Source organism: Electrona antarctica, assembly GCF_951216825.1.
Source record: "Electrona antarctica genome assembly, chromosome: 24".
In the NCBI taxonomy this organism is placed as follows: Eukaryota; Metazoa; Chordata; class Actinopteri; order Myctophiformes; family Myctophidae; genus Electrona; species Electrona antarctica.
Window position 1 is genome coordinate 11,611,890 of NC_136803.1, and position 24,731 is coordinate 11,636,620.

General features: G+C 44.7%; 1 protein-coding gene across 4 annotated transcripts in view; it reads left to right on the forward strand.

Annotated features, from left to right (window-relative positions):
• The window catches only part of LOC306917653 (uncharacterized protein), a 144,418-nt gene that overhangs the window by 20,821 nt on the left and 98,866 nt on the right, over positions 1 to 24,731 (forward strand). For all 4 annotated transcript variants that reach the window (XR_013789210.1, XR_013789211.1, XM_079495948.1 and 1 more), the window contains one exon: positions 10,280 to 10,427. Coding sequence is in view for 2 of the 4 variants with exons in the window: in XM_079495947.1 (XP_079352073.1) it covers positions 10,280 to 10,427 (148 nt within the window). In the remaining 2 variants the exon portion in view is untranslated. The remainder of the gene's footprint in view (positions 1 to 10,279; positions 10,428 to 24,731) is intronic.

Sequence of the window (24,731 nt, forward strand, 5' to 3'; positions counted from 1 at the left end):
AAGTGTAAAAACAGTCATTACGACGGCATCAAGGCCCGCCAAAATACATTTTAGTCGACTAAATCGACTGTAGATTTAGTCGACTAAAATCTTATTTCATTTAGTCGACTAAAACTAGACCAACACTAAAACATTCCAGGTGACTAAAATGTGACTAAAACTAAATGAAAGCCATTCAAGAGACTATGACTAAAACTAAAATAGAAATTTGCTGCCAAAAACAACACTGATTCGTAGTAGTTTTGCAATGTGACCACGGACCTTAAATATTCAGTTAATATCTAAAGCTGAGGACCGAAGCGGTATGAGCGGCTTGAGGTGGTATATGAAGTGGCAATTGTACATGTCGTTGACTGCATAAGCCCTATTTAATGCATCGTACGGCAGTGTCTAGTGGCAAAATGTAGTTTTGGGGGAGACTAAATTAATTTCATGGCTGTCAGATCAGGCCATTCCCCTTCATGAACTGTGGTTGCTGGTTATTGTCCCACTAATAAAAAACAATGGGCCACGACAAAATACAAAGGGAGGGAGAAATGAAAACAGGGGGGGTTGCATGTATCAAACCACGCTGCGAGGCAAGAACTAACGAGATCTACATCTCATGACGGGAGTCACAAACAAAATGCCCACACCGAGGAGGGGGAGAGGGGAGGGGAGAGAGGGAGAGAGGGGGAGAGAGAGAGGGGAGAGGGAGAGGGAGAGAGAGAGGGGGGGGGGGGGAGAGAGAGGGGAGAGGGGAGAGACAGGAGAGAGAGAGAGGCGGGGGTAGAAGAAACTTGGAAAATAAACAAAAGCATCAAATCTATTGTAAGGGCTTTTTATTATATATTTTTTTCCCTTTCCCCGTGATGTTCCAGTGATTAACTGCCATCAACATCAAAGCAGCAGAAGGCGCGGGGGCGTGTGGGGTCGGTAGGGCATGCCATAGAGGGTGGGGGTTTTGCTCGCTGGAAAATATATGTCACGTCAAACTTGCTCCGTAATTCTTTGCCACACCGCTGCGCTGAGGAGTTCAGAGAGATGAAAGCCTTTGAACGTCTCAGCCGATCCTAATCACTAACAACACATCATGTTGTTGTTTTCTTCCTCTCTGTTATTCATACAGTATACACATGTTGTTGCCCCCCCCCAACCCTCTCTCGCTTATTTCATGTGAATGTACAGTAGGACCACGCGTGGCGAATTCAGGCTTATACATACATGCACACACACACACACACACACACATATACACACACACACACACACACACAGAGACGGGTGAACATTCTAAAGTGCAGTGTAATACTGGAACATAGCAGTAAATATCTCAAAAGACACTACACACTCAGTGTGGATGAAATCTGCACAGTGTATGTGTAAACTGTAGTATACAGATTATATCACTTTTATGTGTTTCAGACGTCGTATGGCCTGGGGATATAGGAACTGCCACTGAGCCGGCTGGAGTTAGACCTATAATGGTCTGCTACCATTCTCCAGATCCCAGATGGTAGACAAGTGAACGGGCCATTGTGGGGCTGAGTGTAGGGTCTTTGATGATCCTCTGAGTACCTACTCCTCTGGGTTTACAGGGCCTGCATGGCTGGCAGCTCTGTTCAAGAGCTGTGCTGGGCTTTTTTTAACCAGCGGTGGTGGTGGACACAGTACTCAACCACCAGTACTGTAACCAGCGGTGGTGGTGGACACAGTACTCAACCACCAGTACTGTAACCAGCGGTGGTGGTGGACACAGTACTCAACCACCAGTACTGTAACCAGCGGTGGTGGTGGACACAGTACTCAACCACCAGTACTTTAACCAGCGGTGGTGGTGGACACAGTACTCAACCACCAGTACTGTAACCAGCGGTGGTGGTGGACACAGTACTCAACCACCAGTACTGTAACCAGCGGTGGTGGTGGACACAGTACTCAACCACCAGTACTGTAACCAGCGGTGGTGGTGGACACAGTACTCAACCACCAGTACTTTAACCAGCGGTGGTGGTGGACACAGTACTCAACCACCAGTACTTTAACCAGCGGTGGTGGTGGACACGGTACTCAACCACCAGTACTTTAACCAGCGGTGGTGGTGGACACAGTACTCAACCACCAGTACTTTAACCAGCGGTGGTGGTGGACACAGTACTCAACCACTAGTACTTTAACCAGCGGTGGTGGTGGACACAGTACTCAACCACCAGTACTTTAACCAGCGGTGGTGGTGGACACGGTACTCAACCACCAGTACACGAGTCAAAGATACTCGTATACTTGGATACTCATAGTTTTAACCAGCGGTGGTGGTGGACACTGTACTCAACCACCAGTACACGAGTCAAAGATACTCGTATACTTGGATGCTCATAGTGAACGTTGCTCGGTCAAGATTACTTGCCTTTAATAATAATACTTGCATACATACATATTCACTATTCAAAAGGGCATGCAGGCTTTTAAAAACGGTCAAATGTTCAATAGTGCCGGTGTGTTTTTCTCATGCCTTTGAGAATGTGACAGAGGTATTGACTGTGTGAACATACCGTAATGTCTCTCTCTCTCTCTCTCTCTCTCTCTCTTTCTCTCTCTCTCTCAACCCACATTTGTCCCAAAATGTATTTACATCCTCCCCGGTGGTATTTTTTAAACTTTTTATGGGCCCCGGGAGGACGTGTGGTCCTTAAGCTGACGTATAGGCCCTTCTCATCGTTGTCTGTAATCAGGCAGATGGCGGTGGAGCCATCCGCAAACTTTATACGACGGAATTTGAGCTATTTGTGGCCATGAGTGAGCACACTTCCTTGGGGGCCACAGTGCTAAGACTAGGGATGTCGGTAACGGTTAATTTGCCAGCCGGGTAGCCGGTGGCATTATCCGGTTAATTAACGGTTGTTTTTGTTTTTGTTTTTTTAATAGGCTACCCCAAATGTAATATGCATGTATAGGCTACATAATTAAAGTTGGTAGACGAATGGTATACATTTATTTATGTTCCTTTTTAAAAGACAAACAAAAAAGCAACATTTAACAATATAAATAAATTGTTGTAGTAGGCTTAATCATCAATAAACAACGCATCGCATCTGCATGCATGCATCTGCGCGTCTACAGTACAGAGGTCCGCCGGTTCTAGTCCAAAACATAAATAAGTCCAGTCCAGATCTGAGCAGCCTATATCTATAAACCCACTGGACGCATGGGCCAAGCCTTTTTTTTATTATTAAGGAAGATCAGCATGCATGATGTCACCGTGTTCTGTTTGTTGACTTTTCGCTGACGAAAAAAAACGATAGCACATGGCTAACGTGTGGGGAGGAGGAGGAGGAGGAGGAGGAGGAGGAGGAGGAGGAAGCGGCGGCGGCGGCTGTAAACGTTCTAATAATGGATTTAATAATGCCAAGTAGGTCTCTGCATTGATGCGGTTGACATGTTGTGTTAATCTCATCTCGCCGTCACTCGCTTGGCTTAAGTTTTGACTACCGCAAAGCTACCGTTGTAGCCAAATAGCCATTGAAGTACAACAGAAAACTTTGGGACATTGCGGGGGCAGAAAACAGCGCCCGAGCGCTGCTGTTCATGCAGCCTGGAGTGTGACAAGCTGGCCGGCGCAAATAACAGCAATTTTAGGCATGTGTGCAACATGACAACTGTTTTAAAGTATTGTACAGTGACAACTACAGTCTCTGTAATGTTTATGTTGTACTATTACTAAAAACGATCTAAAATAAAAGGGATTTAAGATCAGAACACACATTTATTATTATGCAAATTAACCGTAAAGCTGATAAGCATACTCGGATATTTCTTAACGGTCGGCTAACCGGCTAGCCGGTTAACCCCCGACATCCCTAGCTAAGACTGGTGCGTGGTGCCGTTATGCGCGGCGCCTGTCTGTCAATCGCTAACGTGTTCTTGTGTGTGTGAAAGCGTGCTGCTGTGCACGCAGTGCATGCGTTTGTGAACAAGTGGCAACATCCATTGTTATGCATGGCTTGTAATCGGACATGAAGTGTACATACAGTTTGCATGTGTGGTGTTGTGTCAGGAGTACTGTACTTGCAGACATGGATTTGTGGGCGAATTCCCACCCTTGGAGTCATTGACTTTCACCCCGCGCGGCAGTGTGCCTCGCCGCCCCCCAGCCACACCGTTCCTCCCCTCCCCTTCACAGCTCTCTGCTGGTCAAATCACACACCCCTAGCAGTGGGTCCTTATGCACTTTAGCCAAGTGGTGAGTGGAAAGACCGGGTTCTTCTCACAGATACTGCCATGCTAATAATGGTGTGGTTAAGTGCTATGGAAAAGCAGGGCTTAGAGTGCTTTGTACACTTACAAGGCCTCTTCATGGCTCGCTGCCCTTTGGAGGATTACGGGCTAAAGCGGCGGTGCGGGGCTGCCGACGCCACGGCAATCAGCTGCTATAGCAATACCCCTGCTGGGAACCTGCATGGGACGCGCCAGGGGAGACATGGAAGATGCATGGTAAGGGATGTGTTGGTTGGCCACTATAGCGTTTAAAACAGCCATGCGGGATCAGCGATTAATGTACGCACGCACGCACGCACGCACGCACGCACGCACGCGCGCACATGCACGCACTCACGCTTGCCCCATCAAACACAATGGTAGTTCTGCTGCTGCTTGGTTGTGTGGGAAGGGAGTTTTCTGAGAAAACAGTAGGTGCTGCTGCCTGGCCTGGAAGTTTAGCTTACGTTTTTTGATAGTATAGGGTGATTTCAGGTCCTCATGGTGACAGGTCAGTTTGTGGTGGCAGTTTAGCTCGCATTGATTGGTCAACTGCTGTGTATACACTAGGGAAGATCTATGGCTTTAGGCGGCGTGTCCACGAAGCGTTTTTGAGCAATGGAGCAGCTTTGGATTCCATGTTTGCCACTTGTGGCCACGTCACTCCAACCGTCTATGCCGCATACTGTTGCTTTCTGTGACGCTAAATGTGTTGTGTGCAAAGCATCCAATTTGTTGCCACAGTCCAGCTTCACTGACTGCTTTCACACTATTTCAAGGTTTCTCTGTTTGTGACAGACAGGATTTGTACTAGATACCTACTGGCTTCTACAAATTCCACTCCAACACCGCCTCCTTATGTCCCTCTGCCAGATTTGTGCTAGTATGTGGTTCATAAAAAAACAAAAAAAGTTTGAGATGTTCCACTCAGGGGCGATGTGACGGTGACGGGCAGTCACTGTAATGAAACACTCATAGTAGCTAGTGCTCTAGCTAGCAGATGCCTGGACAAGACACCTATACCTGTGTCAGGCTCTGTATTTCTGTGTTATATGTTGTAGCGTGTTCTTGTCTTTATGGTACCTTAAATTGAAGAAATGTGCCTTTGTTCTGCATGTGGCTGTTGTCTGTCTTGTCTCACATACCCTTTGATTAGTTAAGTTCTCCACCTGTGTCCGTTAGTCTATTAGCAAAATCATGTGTTCATTTCCATTTGTGTTCACCTGTTGGTCCAGTGTATGCATCGTTATTTTTTATTTTTGGCTTTCGCCTTTATTTTATATTTTTTTATGGAGGGATAGACAGTAGGCTGACAGGAAATGGGGAGAGAGAGATGGGGGGAAGACATGCAGTAAAGGCCATCGGGATCGGGAGTCGAACCCGCGGTACACTGCCAGACTGGATTACCAGCCAAGGTGCCTGGACCGCTGAGCCATGGCTCAGGCCTATGCATTGTTTTTGAGTGGTGCAACCACTCCCTTACGGAGCTGTGTGGGTGGGTGGCTGGGTGCGTCTGAGCACGAAAACAGTATGGTTGTTTTTCACCACCTGTGCGCAACCTAACACACATACAAACACACACGCACATATTAACTGTATATATGGTGATTTTGGGTGTGCCAGTACAGTACAGTACAGTAGAAGGTACAGTAGAGGGACCCCCACACGGTAACTCTGTCATTTCTCAACGCCGGATTCGTCCCGGCCCGCTGGGACCGGGACGAATCCGGTGTGTGTGTGTGTGTGTGTGTGTGTGTGTGCGTTCATGCGCGCATGTGCATGTGCGCGCTTGCGTGTGTGCGTGCGTGTGTACATTCATCGCTGATCCCGCATGGCTGTTTTAAACGCTATAGTGGCCAATCAACACATCCCTTCCATGCATCTTCCATGTCTCCCCTGTGGGTATGGAACTCCTCCCCCCCGGGACCCCCACACGGAGTTGCACCACTCACTTCACACGGGTGTGATTTTTATTGTTTTCCCACTCTTTTTGCATGTGTGTCGAACTTACAGCACTGACCGTCTGGCTGAAATGTGGACGTGAATGATCCTCATATAGTCGCTCAATCACCTAAAAGTGTTTTAATCCCGTGTTCTCGACAACAGTATGGTCGTAAATCCGTTTCTATAAAAATGCCAATGGCGATTGTTATTGTCTGTATTTACAGCCAAAACAAGTTTTAAAAGTCAATCGGAGCTGCGTCGTGTTCTAAAAGCATGCTGTTACACGCTTATCACTCGGGCACGGCTAGTAAGCCTCGAGCGTTCTGTCGGCAAGTCTGTCAGAAGAGATTTAAGGCTGTTGAGTTAAAAACAAAATAAACTGTTGTATTATTGTGCGTTTGCTTAATATATCCATGTAAGAACTGAATTGAAGTTTATTGGCACACACATTTTCTGCGACACTCATTCAGTACACACCTATACCGAATCGAACAGCCATGTGTGTGTGCGCGTGTGTGTGTGTGTGCGCGTGTGTGTGTGCGCTTGTAGATGGTCTATTTTCAAAATATTTTTTTTATACAATTGATAAGGGACTGGTTGTTATATAATAGGAGGGGGGGGGGGTGTATGTGCAGATGTGATTTAGTTTTTTCTTTTTTTCTTGACAACCCCTCAGCCTCCAAATTTGTTTTGGGGTCCCCCCACCCCCCCCCCTCAGTTTTTTATCCCTGGAAATAAAAACGTCTGGATTTCCTCAGACTGGAGGAAAATGCATACTTTTTTTCACCACTGCTTGACGGACTCCACCCGTGTTGTTGGGGTCTGAAGCAATAATGAGAATGTTCCTGGGAAGTGACGCTGAGCTTAACAGTGTGAAGTGAAGGCGTCAGAACAGAACCCAACGCTGCACATTATAGAGATGGCTGATTTGGTGGGTGGACAGCTCAGCTCTCCTAGTTATTTTACTTTAACACCATCGTATACACTATTATATATATCGTTGCTGTCGGGTGGAAACCTCGGATGTCCAAATCAGTTCCTTTTTTATTATTTAAAAAAAAGCATTTTAACCCATTTCGACCTGAGATCAGATTCTAAAAATGTCTGTTTGAAAATGACAGTTTTCTGAAAAAGATATGTTTCTATGTCAGTCGTTCTTCGATTTTTAAAAAAATAGCAGGCCTACAAGCTCGTAGCGCGCCACTCGGTGGCGCGCTATGAGCTTGTAGATCTGCTATTTTTCAATAGCTAAAGCATAACATAATGCTAACACCAAAAGGGGTTCCCGCCCAAAATGGGTTAAAATAGTGAAAATAGCATGTTCACAACGTGTTTCCGATGTGACGTCTTGTGAACTTGTAGATTGGCTATTTTCACTACTTTTAGTGTGAAAATAGTGAAATTAATCTGCAATTTAGTTTTTATAACAAAAAACATGTAAAAAAAAAAATGTTGACATACCTGTATCGAGTTAAGAGGTTTCTGCCTGACAGCAACAATATAAATTCTATAACTTGGAAATAAAACCTGCGTGCTCGGCAAAAACCTTTTCTTTTTTTTAAAGTGGCAGTTCGCATCACGTATATCTTTCAATTAGTCTTTGTATTGACAGCGGGCTCTTAATATAACGCAGACGTCGTTGTCTCAGACAGGTTCAGCTGCAGGTCAGACGCATGCCTGCAGCAGGTGTGCGTGTTGCGCGTGCGCACTACAAACACGCTTCCTTGTGCTTTTTAATGTGCTCATCTAGAACAGCCCCGCGCTGATGAAGCTGTGTGTCCCTCCCTGCCTACGTACCTCCGCATCCCCAAGAAAGAAAATGTAGGCGTGCTTTTTTCGAGACGAGTTCATCTGGGGAGCAGCAGAATTTACCGAAATTAGATGTTCATGGAGCCGCCAGATCTGATTTCCTCTGGGTTTAAAAAAAAGTAAGAGTGAGAAATATATTTTTGGGGGTGGGGGGGGATTTCCGGGGGGTGCGAGCTGAGACCGGGACGTTGACTTAAAATTAAATTATGCCTAATTACCGGCGAAATCAATACCAAATTGAGATGATATGCGTTCCTTCGTGACTTAACCAGATATCGGATAGCGGGAGTAAAGCAAGGCGTTGAGACGATGGATGGAGGTGATACAGCGAGGCGCTTTTGATGGCGGCGGAGATAGCGGCACAAGTCCCGATTTTATCTGATTTGCCGGGGTTGTGTCTGCTGTAACTTTGGCAGCCTTCCAAAAAAAAAAAAATTCGAGCAGTTTTGTTTACTGTCAGGGGCAACCGTTCCTTGTTGAAACTGCCATGGAAATAAATAAACAAATAAATACATGAATGCATAACACAGGACAGTGTGGGAATGATGGGCTGTCGTTTCTCAGAATGTCATTTTTAATTGAAAAATAAATAAGAAGTGGCATCGCCTATGGCTATGATTGGAGCACATCATCTCTGCAGGCCGTCTACATTGTCTAAATGATTATTCATCAAACGGAAACGAGCCCCTCAAGGAAGCAGGACTGACTTTTTTTTTTTTCGTGATGCCTTATACTACAAGAACACACACACACACGCACACACACACACACACACACACACACACACACACACACACACACACACACACACACACACACACACACACACACACACACACACACACACCTTGGTACCTTGCATGGCTTCCGCTGCAATCGGTGTATGAATGTGTGTGTGAATGGGTGAATGTAATGCACAATCTATGTAAAGCGCCTTGGATAAAGGCGCTATATAAATGCACCATTTACCATTTATTTATTTACCATTTACCACACACACACACACACACACACACACACACACACACACACACACACACACACACACATGACAAATAGCAGTAATTGCTGATCTGCAGCCTCACAACCTCAACACGTTGCAAGCTTATAGATAAGCACTTATCATTTGCGAGCCAAGTCTATGCAGACTTTAATGTATGTTTTAGGGGACTAAATGTGAGACATCATGTGGCCAATCTACTGCTTCCGTTTTTGAGGGCCGATAGCCCCTTATATGTCCAGCTTTTGGTGTGTGTGTGTGTGTGTATCCCAGGTTTTGTCCTAGAACAAACATTAAATGCCACTGACAATGAATGGACAATTTTGACTGTTTGTATAAACACAAACATTGCGTAACACAAACATTGACGCAAATTGTGTGGAATGAGATGACGTATGATGATAAGAGCGCCCCTTGCTTCACACGGGTGTGATTTTAATACATTAACACTGCATTCATGTCTTGTAACGTACTATAATCTCGTGCCCCTGTGGCGCGCTCCCATCTACCGACACGCAGTCCATGTTGTTGTTGTGTCTCCATGCCACACGTGTGTGATCCGAGTGTGTCTGTTTTTCCCCACTGACCGTGTGTTTTCCGTGCTGGGCAGGTTGTGGGTTGTTTAGTTGTTCCGTGTTGTTACTTGTTGTTGTCCGTGTATATTCTCGGGCCAGCCCATCGCGGTAAGGGAAACCACAGAGCTGGGTTGAGAACGCAGGGGTAGGGTCAGTGACGTATCGCGACCGTGGATCACGGGCATAGCTTCCGCAGGCACAGCACATGGGTCACGTTCCATGACTTGCCGAACTGAACTGCTCACAAAGTATGCGCTCACAACTTGTTACCCTCTCAAATGTAATAATAGTTATAGTGGCATATGTGCATGCTTCTAAAAGTAAAAAGGATGCTTCATTTCAACATTACCAGGCACCCCTCACTTCACAAGAGTGTATGTTTTTATTTTTATTTGACGAAATCTTTTAAAATTGTCACCTATAATGCCATTCCCATAATGGAGAGAGCAGCTAGGGTTGATATGGCTAACTGAGGTGATGCTGCATGCAGTGGGACACATGTGTGGAGCATCTGCTACCATCTCAGGCAGACAGAATGTTGCCTGCTGAGCATGAAGCATCTCTTAATATTTTCATCAAAGCTATACATAAGGACTTATTTGAATGAATGAAGTGCAATTTTATCCAATCCGGGAGGACCAATTATGTGAAGATAGGTTGTAAATGGATGAAGTGGTCCTTTGAGTCTGTTTGACTGTTTTTTTCTTTTTTTTTATAGAATGAAAGACTGCACGTGTCTGGAAATATCTGAAGAAGACGAAGAAGACGAAGAAGACGAAGAAGAAGGAGGAGGAGGTCCTAGTGTTCTCGGCTTTCCATTCTTTATTAAGAGGCAATCTTCGGAACCTCACAGGAAGTCAGATAAGGTAAGGCCAGAACTGCTATGAAAGAGAGGTCAAGTTCTGTTAGTCCCCATTATTAAAATACACAGATTGCTCCCTTCGCATAATGAGAATCCCCCACATCTTCCACCGACAAGGCATATAAATGTGCATTATGCTTGGCACCGGGTCAGGAAGAATTAGTTTCATTTGCATTATTCATCGACCTAGCAGGCAGAGACATCTATTAGAGCTGGGGTAATTTGCGGTTGCAGAATTTTAAATATTACCTGTTACGATACACGGCATATTAAGAAGGCAATTTGCTTTGAGAGTGCCTTGTAAGGAGGTAACAACTATACCCGGACCATGGGCTCTCTGCAGACGGCAAACTGATGGTCCCATATAACTGTTTGATTTCTGGGTCCAGTAACAGAAAACATACTGTCCTTTGCATGGGCAAACAAACACACAGCTAAGTGTGGCACTCTGCCAATGAATGCACCAGCACGCTTTGTCCAGTGTGTATAGATGGCCAATCAATATGCCGCAGTTTGCGTTCCGATAATCACATCAATTAGGCTTGATTAGTGTCATCGGCACTAATTAAACAAAACGGAAGAAACGCGTCCAGACGCTGTTGGATTTGTTGTCACGAAAGACAAAGCGTATTTGTTGAACACTGAGCGCAAGCAGCTGTGTGCTCTTGAGACATGCAAGTATGGATTATAACGCTTGCTCGCCTCAGTCGTGTATTTTGATCATTTTTAATCAAGAACAAGACAAAGCGTCTAAAAGACGCATGGGTTTAATTATATTATATTATATAGGTACTGTAGTGTAGAGTACCATAGTTCTGACGTGGCTCCCACTACTCCTGGGTCACATTGTGTTCTGTATTTCCCACAGGCAAATCTGTGATCGCGTCATATAAGATTATTAACAAACCACCCTGGCGATTTTGTCAGCTATGTGAAAGAAATGAAGAAAATTTTTACTCTTGGGTAAATTAGTACTTTTTCCACCGTCAGTTGATGCTTCATATCCATACGAGTACAATTTCAGGGGTGGTAAGTTTATTTTTGGAAAACAGTTATATATATAAAAAATCACACCCGTGTGAACTGAGTGGTGTAAGGTCTTATATAGACTGATCAGCTGTGGTCTGACGTAATGTCATCACACCCGTGTGAACTGGGTGACCATAGCAACCGTGCTCATTTTTTGAACACAGACAGACAGACTAACAAAGCCAGTTGTAGGAGTGGTTTACACCACTCAATAATAGCGCCCTCTAGCGGCAGTGATATCAGACTCAGGTGCTCTATCATGTTATATTTTTGAGTGGTGTAAACCACTCCTACAACTGGCTTTGTTAGTCTACGTGTCTGTTCGTACCAACAAATGAGCATGGTGCATTGTGATTGGCCGGAATGAGACATTACGTCACTGACATTACGTCAGTGACCACAGCTGATCAGGCTATATAAGACCTTGCACCACTCAGTTCACACGGGTGTGATTTTTTTTATATTAGAATATTATACATGCACGGACTATACAGCAAACTGCATACAGTTTACTGCACAGTTGTTATGCCTTACTGTTAACATCACTCACACACTGATAAACCATCTCTATTCAGAAGTAAATGATGTTTTCTTATGTGGAAAAATAGGCCTGCTTAAACCGTCATAAATTGATCCAAGACAGTCAATTTGAATAAAAAGCATGTTGTTGGAACTGCAGCAAGGCTGGCAGGCAGTCTTTGAACTGCTAGCTAATTTTAGTGTGTTGTGAGCTGTTACTGCTAAGGGGTAAATGAAGGGCAGCGCTAAGGTAGCATGAAGAGACCTCAAACTCAAATTAAATTTGGAGGGTTGAACGAAGGAAACAGTTTTTCTTTCTGTTAGAGCCTCGTCAGCCATGAAGGCTCACCCATTGATTGAAACCCATTACAGAGTGTCCTGACCCCTGACACTGAAAACCTGCCGTCAGTGGTGGAAAGCAAGTACATTTACCTGAGTCAAGTTTTGAGATACTTGTACTTGCATTAACCAATTAGGCTTTATTTGATACGTTGTCTATTCAAAAATAGCCTATCTACAATTAAGCTCAGATCTGTTATTTTGAAAATCGTTTACTTGTAACAGAATATGTCTGCAATGTGGTATTGCTACTCTTAGTTAAGTTTAAAAACACAGTACTCTCTTTCTCTGCGCTGTACAACGACCCGTCTGCTGCCTTTGCACTGATCTAATGTTTATGCAGGGCTCTGTCCATCCATAATACTGCACATTAGGCAACACACTACTTTCTGTACCTGAGGCCAGTGGTGGACAGTAACGTTCTGTACCTGAGGCCAGTGGTGGACAGTAACGTTCTGTACCTGAGGCCAGTGGTGGACAGTACTTTCTGTACCTGAGGCCAGTGGTGGACAGTAACGTTCTGTACCTGAGGCCAGTGGTGGACAGTACTTTCTGTACCTGAGGCCAGTGGTGGACAGTAACGTTCTGTACCTGAGGCCAGTGGTGGACAGTAACGTTCTGTACCTGAGGCCAGTGGTGGACGGTAACGTTCTGTACCTGAGGCCAGTGGTGGACAGTAACGTTCTGTACCTGAGGCCAGTGGTGGACAGTAACGTTCTGTACCTGAGGCCAGTGGTGGACAGTACTTTCTGTACCTGAGGCCAGTGGTGGACAGTAACGTTCTGTACCTGAGGCCAGTGGTGGACAGTAACGTTCTGTACCTGAGGCCAGTGGTGGACAGTAACGTTCTGTACCTGAGGCCAGTGGTGGACAGTAACGTTCTGTACCTGAGGCCAGTGGTGGACAGTAACGTTCTGTACCTGAGGCCAGTGGTGGACAGTAACATTCTGTACCTGAGGCCAGTGGTGGACAGTAACATTCTGTACCTGAGGCCAGTGGTGGACAGTAATGTTCTGTACCTGAGGCCAGTGGTGGACAGTAACGTTCTGTACCTGAGGCCAGTGGTGGACAGTAACATTCTGTACCTGAGGCCAGTGGTGGACAGTAACGTTCTGTACCTGAGGCCAGTGGTGGACAGTAACGTTCTGTACCTGAGGCCAGTGGTGGACAGTAACGTTCTGTACCTGAGGCCAGTGGTGGACAGTAACGTTCTGTACCTGAGGCCAGTGGTGGACAGTAACATGTACCTGAGGCCAGTGGTGGACAGTAACATGTACCTGAGGCCAGTGGTGGACAGTAACATGTACCTGAGGCCAGTGGTGGACAGTAACGTTCTGTACCTGAGGCCAGTGGTGGACAGTAACGTTCTGTACCTGAGGCCAGTGGTGGACAGTAACATGTACCTGAGGCCAGTGGTGGACAGTAACGTTCTGTACCTGAGGCCAGTGGTGGACAGTAACGTTCTGTACCTGAGGCCAGTGGTGGACAGTAACGTTCTGTACCTGAGGCCAGTGGTGGACAGTAACGTTCTGTACCTGAGGCCAGTGGTGGACAGTAACGTTCTGTACCTGAGGCCAGTGGTGGACAGTAACGTTCTGTACCTGAGGCCAGTGGTGGACAGTAACGTTCTGTACCTGAGGCCAGTAGTGGACAGTAACGTTCTGTACCTGAGGCCAGGGGTGGACAGTAACGTTCTGTACCTGAGGCCAGTGGTGGACAGTAACGTTCTGTACCTGAGGCCAGGGGTGGACAGTAACGTTCTGTACCTGAGGCCAGTGGTGGACAGTAACGTTCTGTACCTGAGGCCAGTGGTGGACAGTAACGTTCTGTACCTGAGGCCAGTGGTGGACAGTAACGTTCTGTACCTGAGGCCAGTGGTGGACAGTAACGTTCTGTACCTGAGGCCAGTGGTGGACAGTAATGTTCTGTACCTGAGGCCAGTGGTGGACAGTAACGTTCTGTACCTGAGGCCAGTGGTGGACAGTAACATGTACCTGAGGCCAGGGGTGGACAGTAACGTTCTGTACCTGAGGCCAGTGGTGGACAGTAACGTTCTGTACCTGAGGCCAGTGGTGGACAGTAACGTTCTGTACCTGAGGCCAGTGGTGGACAGTAACGTTCTGTACCTGAGGCCAGTGGTGGACAGTAACGTTCTGTACCTGAGACCAGTGGTGGACAGTAACGTTCTGTACCTGAGGCCAGTGGTGGACAGTAACGTTCTGTACCTGAGGCCAGTGGTGGACAGTAACGTTCTGTACCTGAGGCCAGTGGTGGACAGTAACGTTCTGTACCTGAGGCCAGTGGTGGACAGTAACGTTCTGTACCTGAGGCCAGTGGTGGACAGTAACGTTCTGTACCTGAGGCCAGTGGTGGACAGTAACGTTCTGTACCTGAGGCCAGTGGTGGACAGTAACGTTCTGTACCTGAGGCCAGTGGTGGACAGTAACGTTCTGTACCTGAGGCCAGTGGTGGACAGTAACGTTCTGTACCTGAGGCCAGTGGTGGACAGTAACGTTCTGTACCTGAGGCCAGTGGTGGACAGTAACGTTCTGTACCTGAGGCCAGTGGTGGACAGTAACGTTCTGTACCTGAGGCCAGTGGTGGACAGTAACGTTCTGTACCTGAGGCCAGTGGTGGACAGTAACGTTCTGTACCTGAGGCCAGTGGTGGACAGTAACGTTCTGTACCTGAGGCCAGTGGTGGACCGTAACAAAGTGCACTTACTTGAGTACTGTTACTTTAGCACATTTGTGGAGTATTCGTTTTCTTTGCAGGCACATGTGCTTCACTCCACTACTGTACATTTCAAATACAGTAATATGCGACACGCTGTGAGCTTGTAGATCTGGTATTTGCACAATGTATTTATGTATTTATTTACTTTATTAAGATATTTGACTTCATAATTTGTACCTTTTGAATAGCCTGCTTGAGTATGTACTTCAGTATATACTCTGTCTACCACTGTGGACAACTGTGTCCATCTGCTGCTTTTGCACTGAACTAATGGTCATGCAGGGTTCTGCCCATAATTCTGCTCATTGTGCGACATATGTTCTGCATGTACTTTCTTTACCTAAGGCCTACTGTGCATACTAGGTCACATTCCTGTACTTGCACATACTCTATAGCTCCTAGGTAAAAGAGAGCCTCCGCCAGGAGATCTGCATATACCCTTGCTTATGCATAATGTCCCACATATTACGCTAGATTAAACACATATTGTGTATATACTCGGGTCACGTCTACCTGCACGTTTTTGCACAATGCAAGTTATAACAATAGCTGTCTGACTGTGAGCAATCATCTGTAGAGCTGATACTGTGAATAGCTGATGAGGCACATTTGCAATCTGCTCCAGATAAGGGGCGGAGAGCCAATGTGCTGTACTGCATATATGGGATTGCTTTATCTTATCGCGGTTTTGTCTCACTGCATATTTGTCTCCTTTTGCATGTTGCGATTCAATATTTGCCCCGGCGTTTCATGAAGTTTATCTCGCGCATACTGACATGCATTCTCAAAGTGGCCCGTTCGGCGGCCTTTACGCAGAGACAACATATAAGTGGGAAACCTATTTTCTCTGCTCTGTCTGCATACGGAAAGCCTGATTTGGTGCTGTGTCACGCGCCCAAAATAGCCAATTCGCAAGCTCGCAACCTAGCTTGCAGAGTGGCTATTTTGGGCACATGGCACCGCCGTACGGCCGTGCATATATCAGGCAGAACTCTTCTTCGAAAACACTCGACGCGAGGCATGCATTCTTTCCTCCTCAGTCAGCTTTCCGCTCAAAGTTGTGCTTAAAAAAAAAAGACAACAGAAAAACTTGAGACAGATTGCATCAGAGCCTCCATATTAGCAGAAGAACAATAGTGTATAGGGGGAGGTGGGATGATAATGAGTTCTGGATCACCAAGCACATAGACAATACCCTTAACAGATGGAGCCAACAAGTGCCAGCTGCGGAGGCACTGGAGTGAGGAAGAGACTTGTCGTCAGAAAGGACTAAATAAAACCCATATCTAATGAGGCTTCTTCGTCTTGCGAGGGGACAGGGGACTGCGGCGGTGACATCCTCCAAGGCTCCATAGGGACGGCGGACGGCCGCGCAAGCCAACCTGTTGGTGCGGTGACCCCTGAGGACCGGCAGAGCGTTGACTTCACTTTGATCTGATGCATGATTCATCACAGCCTCACTTCATGAGAAAAGACAGACAAGGACCCTTCGGAAGTATTTTATATTTTCATTACATTACATTCGGTCAAACGTTGGCCCATTTCCTGAGGGACTTCTCTGTTTGCAGGATGCTTTAATTTTATTGCTACCCTGTAAGAGACGAGACGTCTACAAATGGGACTGCCCGTCTTCTCTTTAATTAATAATTTAGTCCCCACTTCTTTGGGTTTATATCAATCACGGTACATTTTGTCTGTCTGTGCAGCTGTCTCTCTCTGTCTCTCTCTGTCTCTCTCTGTCTCTCTCTGTCTCTCTCTGTCTCTCATTATTGTCTCTCTCTGTCTCTCTCTGTCTCTCATTATTGTCTCTCTCTGTCTCTCTCTGTCTCTCATTATTGCAAACTGCTGGACCGATGATCATTGCACACTATCAGTGGGCCAAGTATACCTCCATGCATATTATTCTCACATCTTATGTATTTTATAAAGAAATCTGACTTGTCTGATGTGAGTGGTGCAACAACGCCCCCTGTTGGTACCCTAAACATAGATAGGGACACCAAGACACTGGGACGGATGGACAGAGCTGGGCATTGGAGTGGCTGCACCCTATGGTTGCACCACTCAAAAATCACACCCATGTGAAGTGAGGGGCGCTCTTATAATCATACATCATCATGACGTAACATGTCTATTTGCTCAGACACTATGACGTAAAATTCTCCATTCATTGCCAATGGGAATGTAATGTTTGTCCTTTGTGTAGGACAAAAATAGACCCTAAGCCGATTTGCTCAGACACATGGTGTAAATACCCATTCATTGTCAATGGGAATTTAATGTTTGTATAAGACGGAAATCTAAATCTACACTAATAGTTGAATATAGGAGGGGCTAGCGCCCCTCAAAAATCAGTGAGGGGCACTCTTATCATAATGTACATACATCATCACATTCCGTGCTCAGCCAATCAAATCATCACATTGGTACAAAGTAAACACACACACAAAGCTGTGCATAGGAGGGGCTAGTGCCCCACCCAAGGGACTCAGAGAGATGTCTGAACTCATAGACTTGCTCATGTGGCTCCCATTATTACAGTAGATAACCTTGTTTTTGTTTTTTAGTAGCCAATTATTTAGTAGCCAATTATTTTGATCCCCTTTTCTCCCCAGTTTAGTCGTTATGCCAATTGATTCATCCCCAGACACATTTCTATGTCGTCACTGCATCCTACTGACTCACCTGCCAGTGAGGAGCCCCCCCCCCCGTTCGACAGACAGACAGACAGACAGACAGACAGACAGAGAGACAGAGGCATATTTTTAAAGCAAGCTGGCATCAATCGATTTTTCCTTTTTAGATGTTTTTTTAAGAGTAGTTAAAAAAATACATGAATAATTTAAAAGCTCTATAAATTTGTAATCACGAATCCCCCTGCAGCACTCAGAAGGAAATTGCAAACCATCTCATGCACTTCCTTCAAGGCAGAATACAAACAACTGATGACTGTGAAATCTAAGTTGGTTTGTTATGGGTTTTTTTTCTTTCTTTTTTTTCTCCAATATTCATCTCACAATTCATTGTGGCAGTGTGTGACTTGCCTGTAGTCTTTGTTAATTAACCCATTCAGGCCTGACGTCGAAATTAAAAAAAAAAAAGTTTTCTAAATCATGACAATTTTCGGAAAGATTTGAGGCACATTTTAACGATTTTTCAAAAATAGCAGACCTACAAGTTCATAGCGCGCCACTCGGTGGCGCGCTATGAGCTTGTAGATCTGCTATTTTTCAATAGCTAAATTATAACATAATGTTTAAAACACCAAAAGGGGTTCCCGCCCAAAAATGGGTTAATGGTTAATGTGGTTAAACGCTAACGTGACATGGATGCGTTCCAGGTCTCAATGGATTAAACCTTAGTTGACCGGGGTCTCCTGGGTGCTCCTTTCCCCCCTTCTCTACCCCTCTAAGGGCCCTCCTTATCCCTTACCTCTTATCCCTAAGCTTATTTCCCATGTTTTACTATTTTGAAAAACATTTTTAAAATAGTTCAACTAGCCGATCTACATTGACACATATTTGAAAACGTTTTTTTAAAGGAGAGTTCCATGCTAGAAGGCTTTCTTACCTTTATTTGTAGTTGTTACGTCCCCACCAAAGAGGTCCAGGTGTTATTTTGTGCAAAAGTGCATTATTGGCTATTTCCCCTACCATAAGCCCTCAATGAATTGAATTGAATTGCATTGAATTGAATTGAATGGGGCATTGAGGTGTTGTGCTAATTCACTTATTTCCATCGCTCAAACATCAATTGTGTTTGTATATATCCTCTCTTCATAATGTAAATAGTATCCCAAGCGGCACACATTACGACATGCAGTAAAGGCCGTCGGGATCAGGAGTCGAACACACTGCCAGAGTCTGGCACACTGCCAGACTCTGCCTACCGGCCAAGGTGCCTGGACCGCTGAGCCACGGCCCAGGCCCTTAGTAGCATTCTTACTAGTAGAAATTGTATTTCAAGATATCTAGAATTCAGTTCTTCCTACTGTAGTAACATTAACGTTTCGGATACAATGCCATAGTCACACGCAAGATATACCGGTGTATATAGCTACTGTAAGTCTCTTTGTATCTACTACACCCAATACCCAGAATAGGGTGCTACGATTCATGCGGTAAATGATTTCACTCGCTGAAACTAATTAGCATCTCTCTCCTCCATGTCTCCTTCAGATAAGGTGACTCCCATGGAGGAGCCAAAACGTCTACCGACTTCTGACAAGGGGACAACAACCTTTCAGCTCAAGAAACAAAATGACAAAAATGAGCATTAGAAATTAATGAAATAAGTGAGAATCTCTTTTTGTAGGAAACATAAAATAGGGATATTTACTTACCACCCATACAAATGGGTCCTCCCCATTGTTTGGGAAACACAGCATTTCTCTATATTTCTCAATTATGAACATAATCATTCTGATCCGCTCGGGCAATGGCTGAACAGAACAACCACATTGTCCTGCTTTACAGTTTCCACATAAACGGCCGGCAGCATCAACAGGGGGAAAAAAGTGCCAGGCGCACATTGCAATGGTCCCTTGATTAAAAGCGCAGATTATGCTCAATAAACAATCATTAAGAAAATAATAATACCCAGTGGCTTTTACAATGCCCAAAAGGGAACATGGAGAACACACACACACACACACACACACACACACACACACACACACACACACACACACACACACACACACACACACACACACACACACACACACACACACACACACAATTCAATTCAAAGGGCTTTATTGGCATGAGAAAACATACGTTTACATTGCCAAAGCACAATACAGCAATACAATCAAAACAAAACATATGTACATTTGAACGTCAGAATCTTCAATAGATCAATTTCTATATTGTACCAAGATCACTGGATGCAGGTATAGTGCAGGAATATACACAATGATTAGTCTTTAGGGTGGTTGTGTTCCGTTTGATATCCTTCTCCTATCACAGCAACTCACGAATCTTGCTGCTGTGTTTGCACATTGTTGTACTTCGCCCAGCAGATATGGGAGTTTTTTGTCATTGGTCATGTTTTCAAAATCTCTCGTGTGTGGTTGTAATCTGTGGGAAGTATGTGTCTCTGATGTCTTGGTACAATGGACAGATGGTTAGGAAGTGTAGCTCGGTTTCCACTTCATTTTGTGTGCAGTGGGTGCATAGTCTGTCTTCTCTCGGGATACATGTCTGCCTATGACGGCACACACACACACACACACACACACACACAGACACACACACACACACACACACACACACACACACACACACACACACACACACACACACACACACACACACACAGAGAGAGGGAGAGAATCATAATCCACCCGTGAAAGCATTGCGTGTGTGTCATGCATATCCACCATCGGCTGACACAGACAGACGTGGCTTTTTGCAAAACACTGCCTGCGCAGCTGAATCTCCTCCTGGGCGTGACTCTGCAGTTTTCAGTCGGAGAGTAATGAAGCTAGACAGATAGTCCACGTTTCAAGTCGAGTAGAGAAACTGGATCAGCACTCGTGCCTAAAACCATTGTTGTGGTCTATGGTGTGTCTTGCCCACCTATTAACAGAAAACTCCACACTATGGTGAAACCGTCGTGGCTTGACCCACTGAATTATGGAGGTTGTGTTCACACCTGCGTTTGGTTGACTAAAACCCACTTGAATGTGGGGTAATCCATGCTCAGAGAGTCGGAGACTGATGTACATACACAAGCAGTACACAGGGCGGCGGTGGCTCAGGGGTAGAGTGGCTGGATGGTAACCGCAAGGTTGCCTGTTCGAACCCCCGGGCTCCCCCAGAGTTAGTGTCGAAGTGTCCTTGAGCAAGACACCGAACCCCAAATTGCTCCCGATGTGCTGGCTAGTGCCTTGCATGGTTTCTTCCGCCATCGGTGTATGAATGTATGTGTGTGGATGGGTCAATTGATGCACAATCTATGTAAAGCGCCTTGGATAAAGGCGCTATATAAATGCACCATTTACCATTGCACGGTCCACAATTCTCCGAGCCTTGCGATTTGCAACTGAAAGGCTCCTAATTACACCAACCTGGGTCTTTTGTACACTTGCATGCGGAAAACAAGAGAGAATGAATTTGTCACGGCTGCACATTTATTATTATAGTCTGTGTGTTTCAAGTGTGTTTGTTAACCCGTTTTGGGCGGGAACCCCTTTTGGTGTTTTGAAAAATTACGTTATAATTTAGCTATTGAAAAATAGCAGATCTACAAGCTCATAGCGCGCCACCGAGTGGCGCGCTACGAGCTTGTAGGTCTGCTATTTTTGAAAAATCGTCAAAAATGTGGCGCAAATCTTTTGAATATATTTCTTTCAAAGTGAATGTTTTTTAACTCCGGGTCTAAATGGGTTAAAGTTCCCACTTTGCTCTCAAAGGGAAAATGATGTATTGAAAATACATCAATATCTATTCATGAGATAGAGACGGAGTAACCTATTCAAGTATAGAATGTTTGAAGATCGCAGTAGTTCCCTTCCTGCCTGGTGGTTAGGGATTCTTTCCCCCCACCACCTTTATCCGTTAGTTAATGCAGGATTTAGACTTCAATATTTGAAGTGATTTAAAGTCTTGGACACATTTTTCCGAAGGCGGAGTGAAATCAACGGCAGCCTTACCTCATCACAGGCCCCCGTTTAGTCACACACTCACTCTGTCTTAATACAGACTTTTTCTCTCTCTCGACTGCTCTGACAAAATCAAACATGTTTGATATTGTCTTAACCCATTCTGGGCGGGAACCCCTTTTGGTGTTAGCATTACGTTATGCTTTAGCTATTGAAAAATAGCAGATCTACAAGCTCATAGCGCGCCACCGAGTGGCGCGCTACGAGCTTGTAGGTCTGCTATTTTTGAAAAATCGAAGAACCACTGACATAGAAACATAGCTTTTTCAGAAAACTGTCAGGATGTAGAAGACATTTTTAGAATCTGATCTCAGGTCAAAATGGGTTAAGTCTTCATTCCCGGCTCAAGGGATTGTGATGATCAACACCATCAACATTCACTCGGCGTCTACTGACAGTTTCTACACAATCTCACAACATGTTGTGTCACAAGGGCGGCAGTGGCTCAGGGTAGAATGGCTGCATGTGAACTGTGAGGTTTCCAGTCAATCCCTTGAGCAAGACTCTGAACCCCAAATATCTCCTGATGTGCAGGTACGTGCCTTGCATGGTGTCCTTTCTTAAAGTTTCCTTTAAGAAAGGACTGAAAATGCACCTGTCACTGTCATCCGATCAACAGAAGCCATAACTCTATTCCCCCCTCTCCAATTCATTTATTTTCCAACCCGTACATAGATTTAATGTCTTGTTGAGATATTTAATTAAATGGTTGTTGTTGTTATTGTTGATGTTGTTGTGAATGCATGCATAGGACCCGGATGGAAACAAGACTGCAAGGTCTTTCTTCGGTGATGTCCTTTTGGCCAAATGTGCGTTACTGTACCCTGTACTGTTTTGCATCTCATTGTCTAATAAAATTATCAAAAATCCTCCGCCATCGGTGTATGAATGGGTGAATGTAAAGTGCTTTGGATAAAAGCGCTAGATAAATGCACCATTCACCATTTACTTTGTTCTGAGCTTGTAGCTGCATTTTAGTGTCATTTTTGATAACACGTTTTGACAATAATGACATGCCAGAAAATAGGGGCACCCGGTTGTAAGTGGTTAAGCACAATATTCTACCGTTTTGAATCTGAATTATTTTTAGTTATTAAACCATATTTTATATATATTGTGCATTCACAGCACATCATCAGTCATACTGTCAAACTCTATTTCTGTAAACAGATCTATCATTAACCAATTAATTAATCTGAGAACCGAGATGTGTGAGGATGAGAAGAAAATGGTCACTACTCAAAAATGTGTTTTGAGTAGTGATTGTAGACGCATACACCCACTCAGAAACACATACACACCATGGGAGGGTATGATTTGTGAATGAATGAATGAATGAATGAATGAATAGGTATACAAGTTAAAGCTTAATCCTTGTTGCCAGGCCTGAGACCAGCTGTGACTCTGTCCATGGTACTGAATTCATGTTGTGGCACTGAGACCAGCTGTGACTCTGTCCATGGTGCTGAATTAATGTTGTGGCACTGAGACCAGCTGTGACTCTGTCCATGGTACTGAATTAATGTTGTGGCACTGAGACTAGCTGTGACTCTGTCCATGGTACTGAATTAATGTTGTGGCACTGAGACTAGCTGTGACTCTGTCCATGGTACTGAATTAATGTTGTGGCACTGAGACTAGCTGTGACTCTGTCCATGGGACTGAATTAATGTTGTGGCACTGAGACTAGCTGTGACTCTGTCCATGGTACTGAATTAATGTTGTGGCACTGAGACCAGCTGTGACTCTGTCCATGGTACTGAATTAATGTTGTGGCACTGAGACTAGCTGTGACTCTGTCCATGGTGCTGAATTCAGGAACGAGTGCTCAGGAGCACTTTTCTAGTTGCAACTTCTACTGCTAGTTTGTCAACTCAATTATATTAAGTTTACCATGCAGCGGCAGAAGATAAATAGGCATATTAAGATTAACATATTACATTAACCTCTTCCAGGTTAAGTTGCATGTAAAAAAAAAAAAAAAGTTTCAGCAATTTTCAAAAATTGGGAAAATATCAGATCTACAAGCTCAGATGCAGGGATAAACATTTGGGATAAACCATATCCCTAATGTTCACCCCGGAATAGGGTGAACAATAGGAAAAATGTGTGTGTTTAAAAAGAAACATTGCATAGAAAAATGATTGACGCAGGGAATGGGTGGCTATGGGCAGTGGCTTATTAGCCACCGCAAAAAAGTTTAATAGTAGGTCCTTTTCCACTGTAATAACAAGTGATTGCATTGGTGATGCACTGTTATTAGAAATACTTGACAAACTAGTATGTCCTTTTCCACTGTAATAATTAACAAGTGAAGTGATTGCATTGGTGAGGGCCAATGTGGCACGCACTGTTATTAGAAATACTTGACAAACTTTTCTGCACTCGCCTTCTGTAAAGGAAGTCAAGTTAAGTGTGATTACAAATGAATTACAATCAATACCGTTCCGTCAGGGAGTGCTGTGCAGATATACTAATGAATAGCTTTACTCACTACCTTATTCCCAGCAGTAGTGGAATAAGTACTCGGAGGTAAAAGTAGCAATACCACAATATAATCATACTTTTTTAAAAGGATAGGCAAAATAAGCCATTGGTTTCAGCCTAAGGCCTCACTCACACGGTCGCAACAGATTGCTGTATGCTTGTTGTATACAAAGGGTGTGACACAGCTTGCCCCAATGCATTTCCAATGGGAGTCACATGGTTTGACACAACATTTGTGTTGTATGAGGGGGAGGGGCGCAGTCGCAACACAGCCGAAAGCCATACAACGGCTTGTAGTCCAAGATGTGGACTACAAACCATGTGACTTCCATTGGAAATGCATTGGGGCGGCCATGACACTCACAACATTCATACAACAAGCATGCATCAATGTTTTAAAGGTCTGAGTGAGGCCTAAACCTTTTTGGTCTTTACAAGAGTTGTAAGAAAAACAAATCTAATTTATACATTTAATGTTCATTGACTAAACTAAACTACTACTACTACTACTACTACTACAGTACTACTACT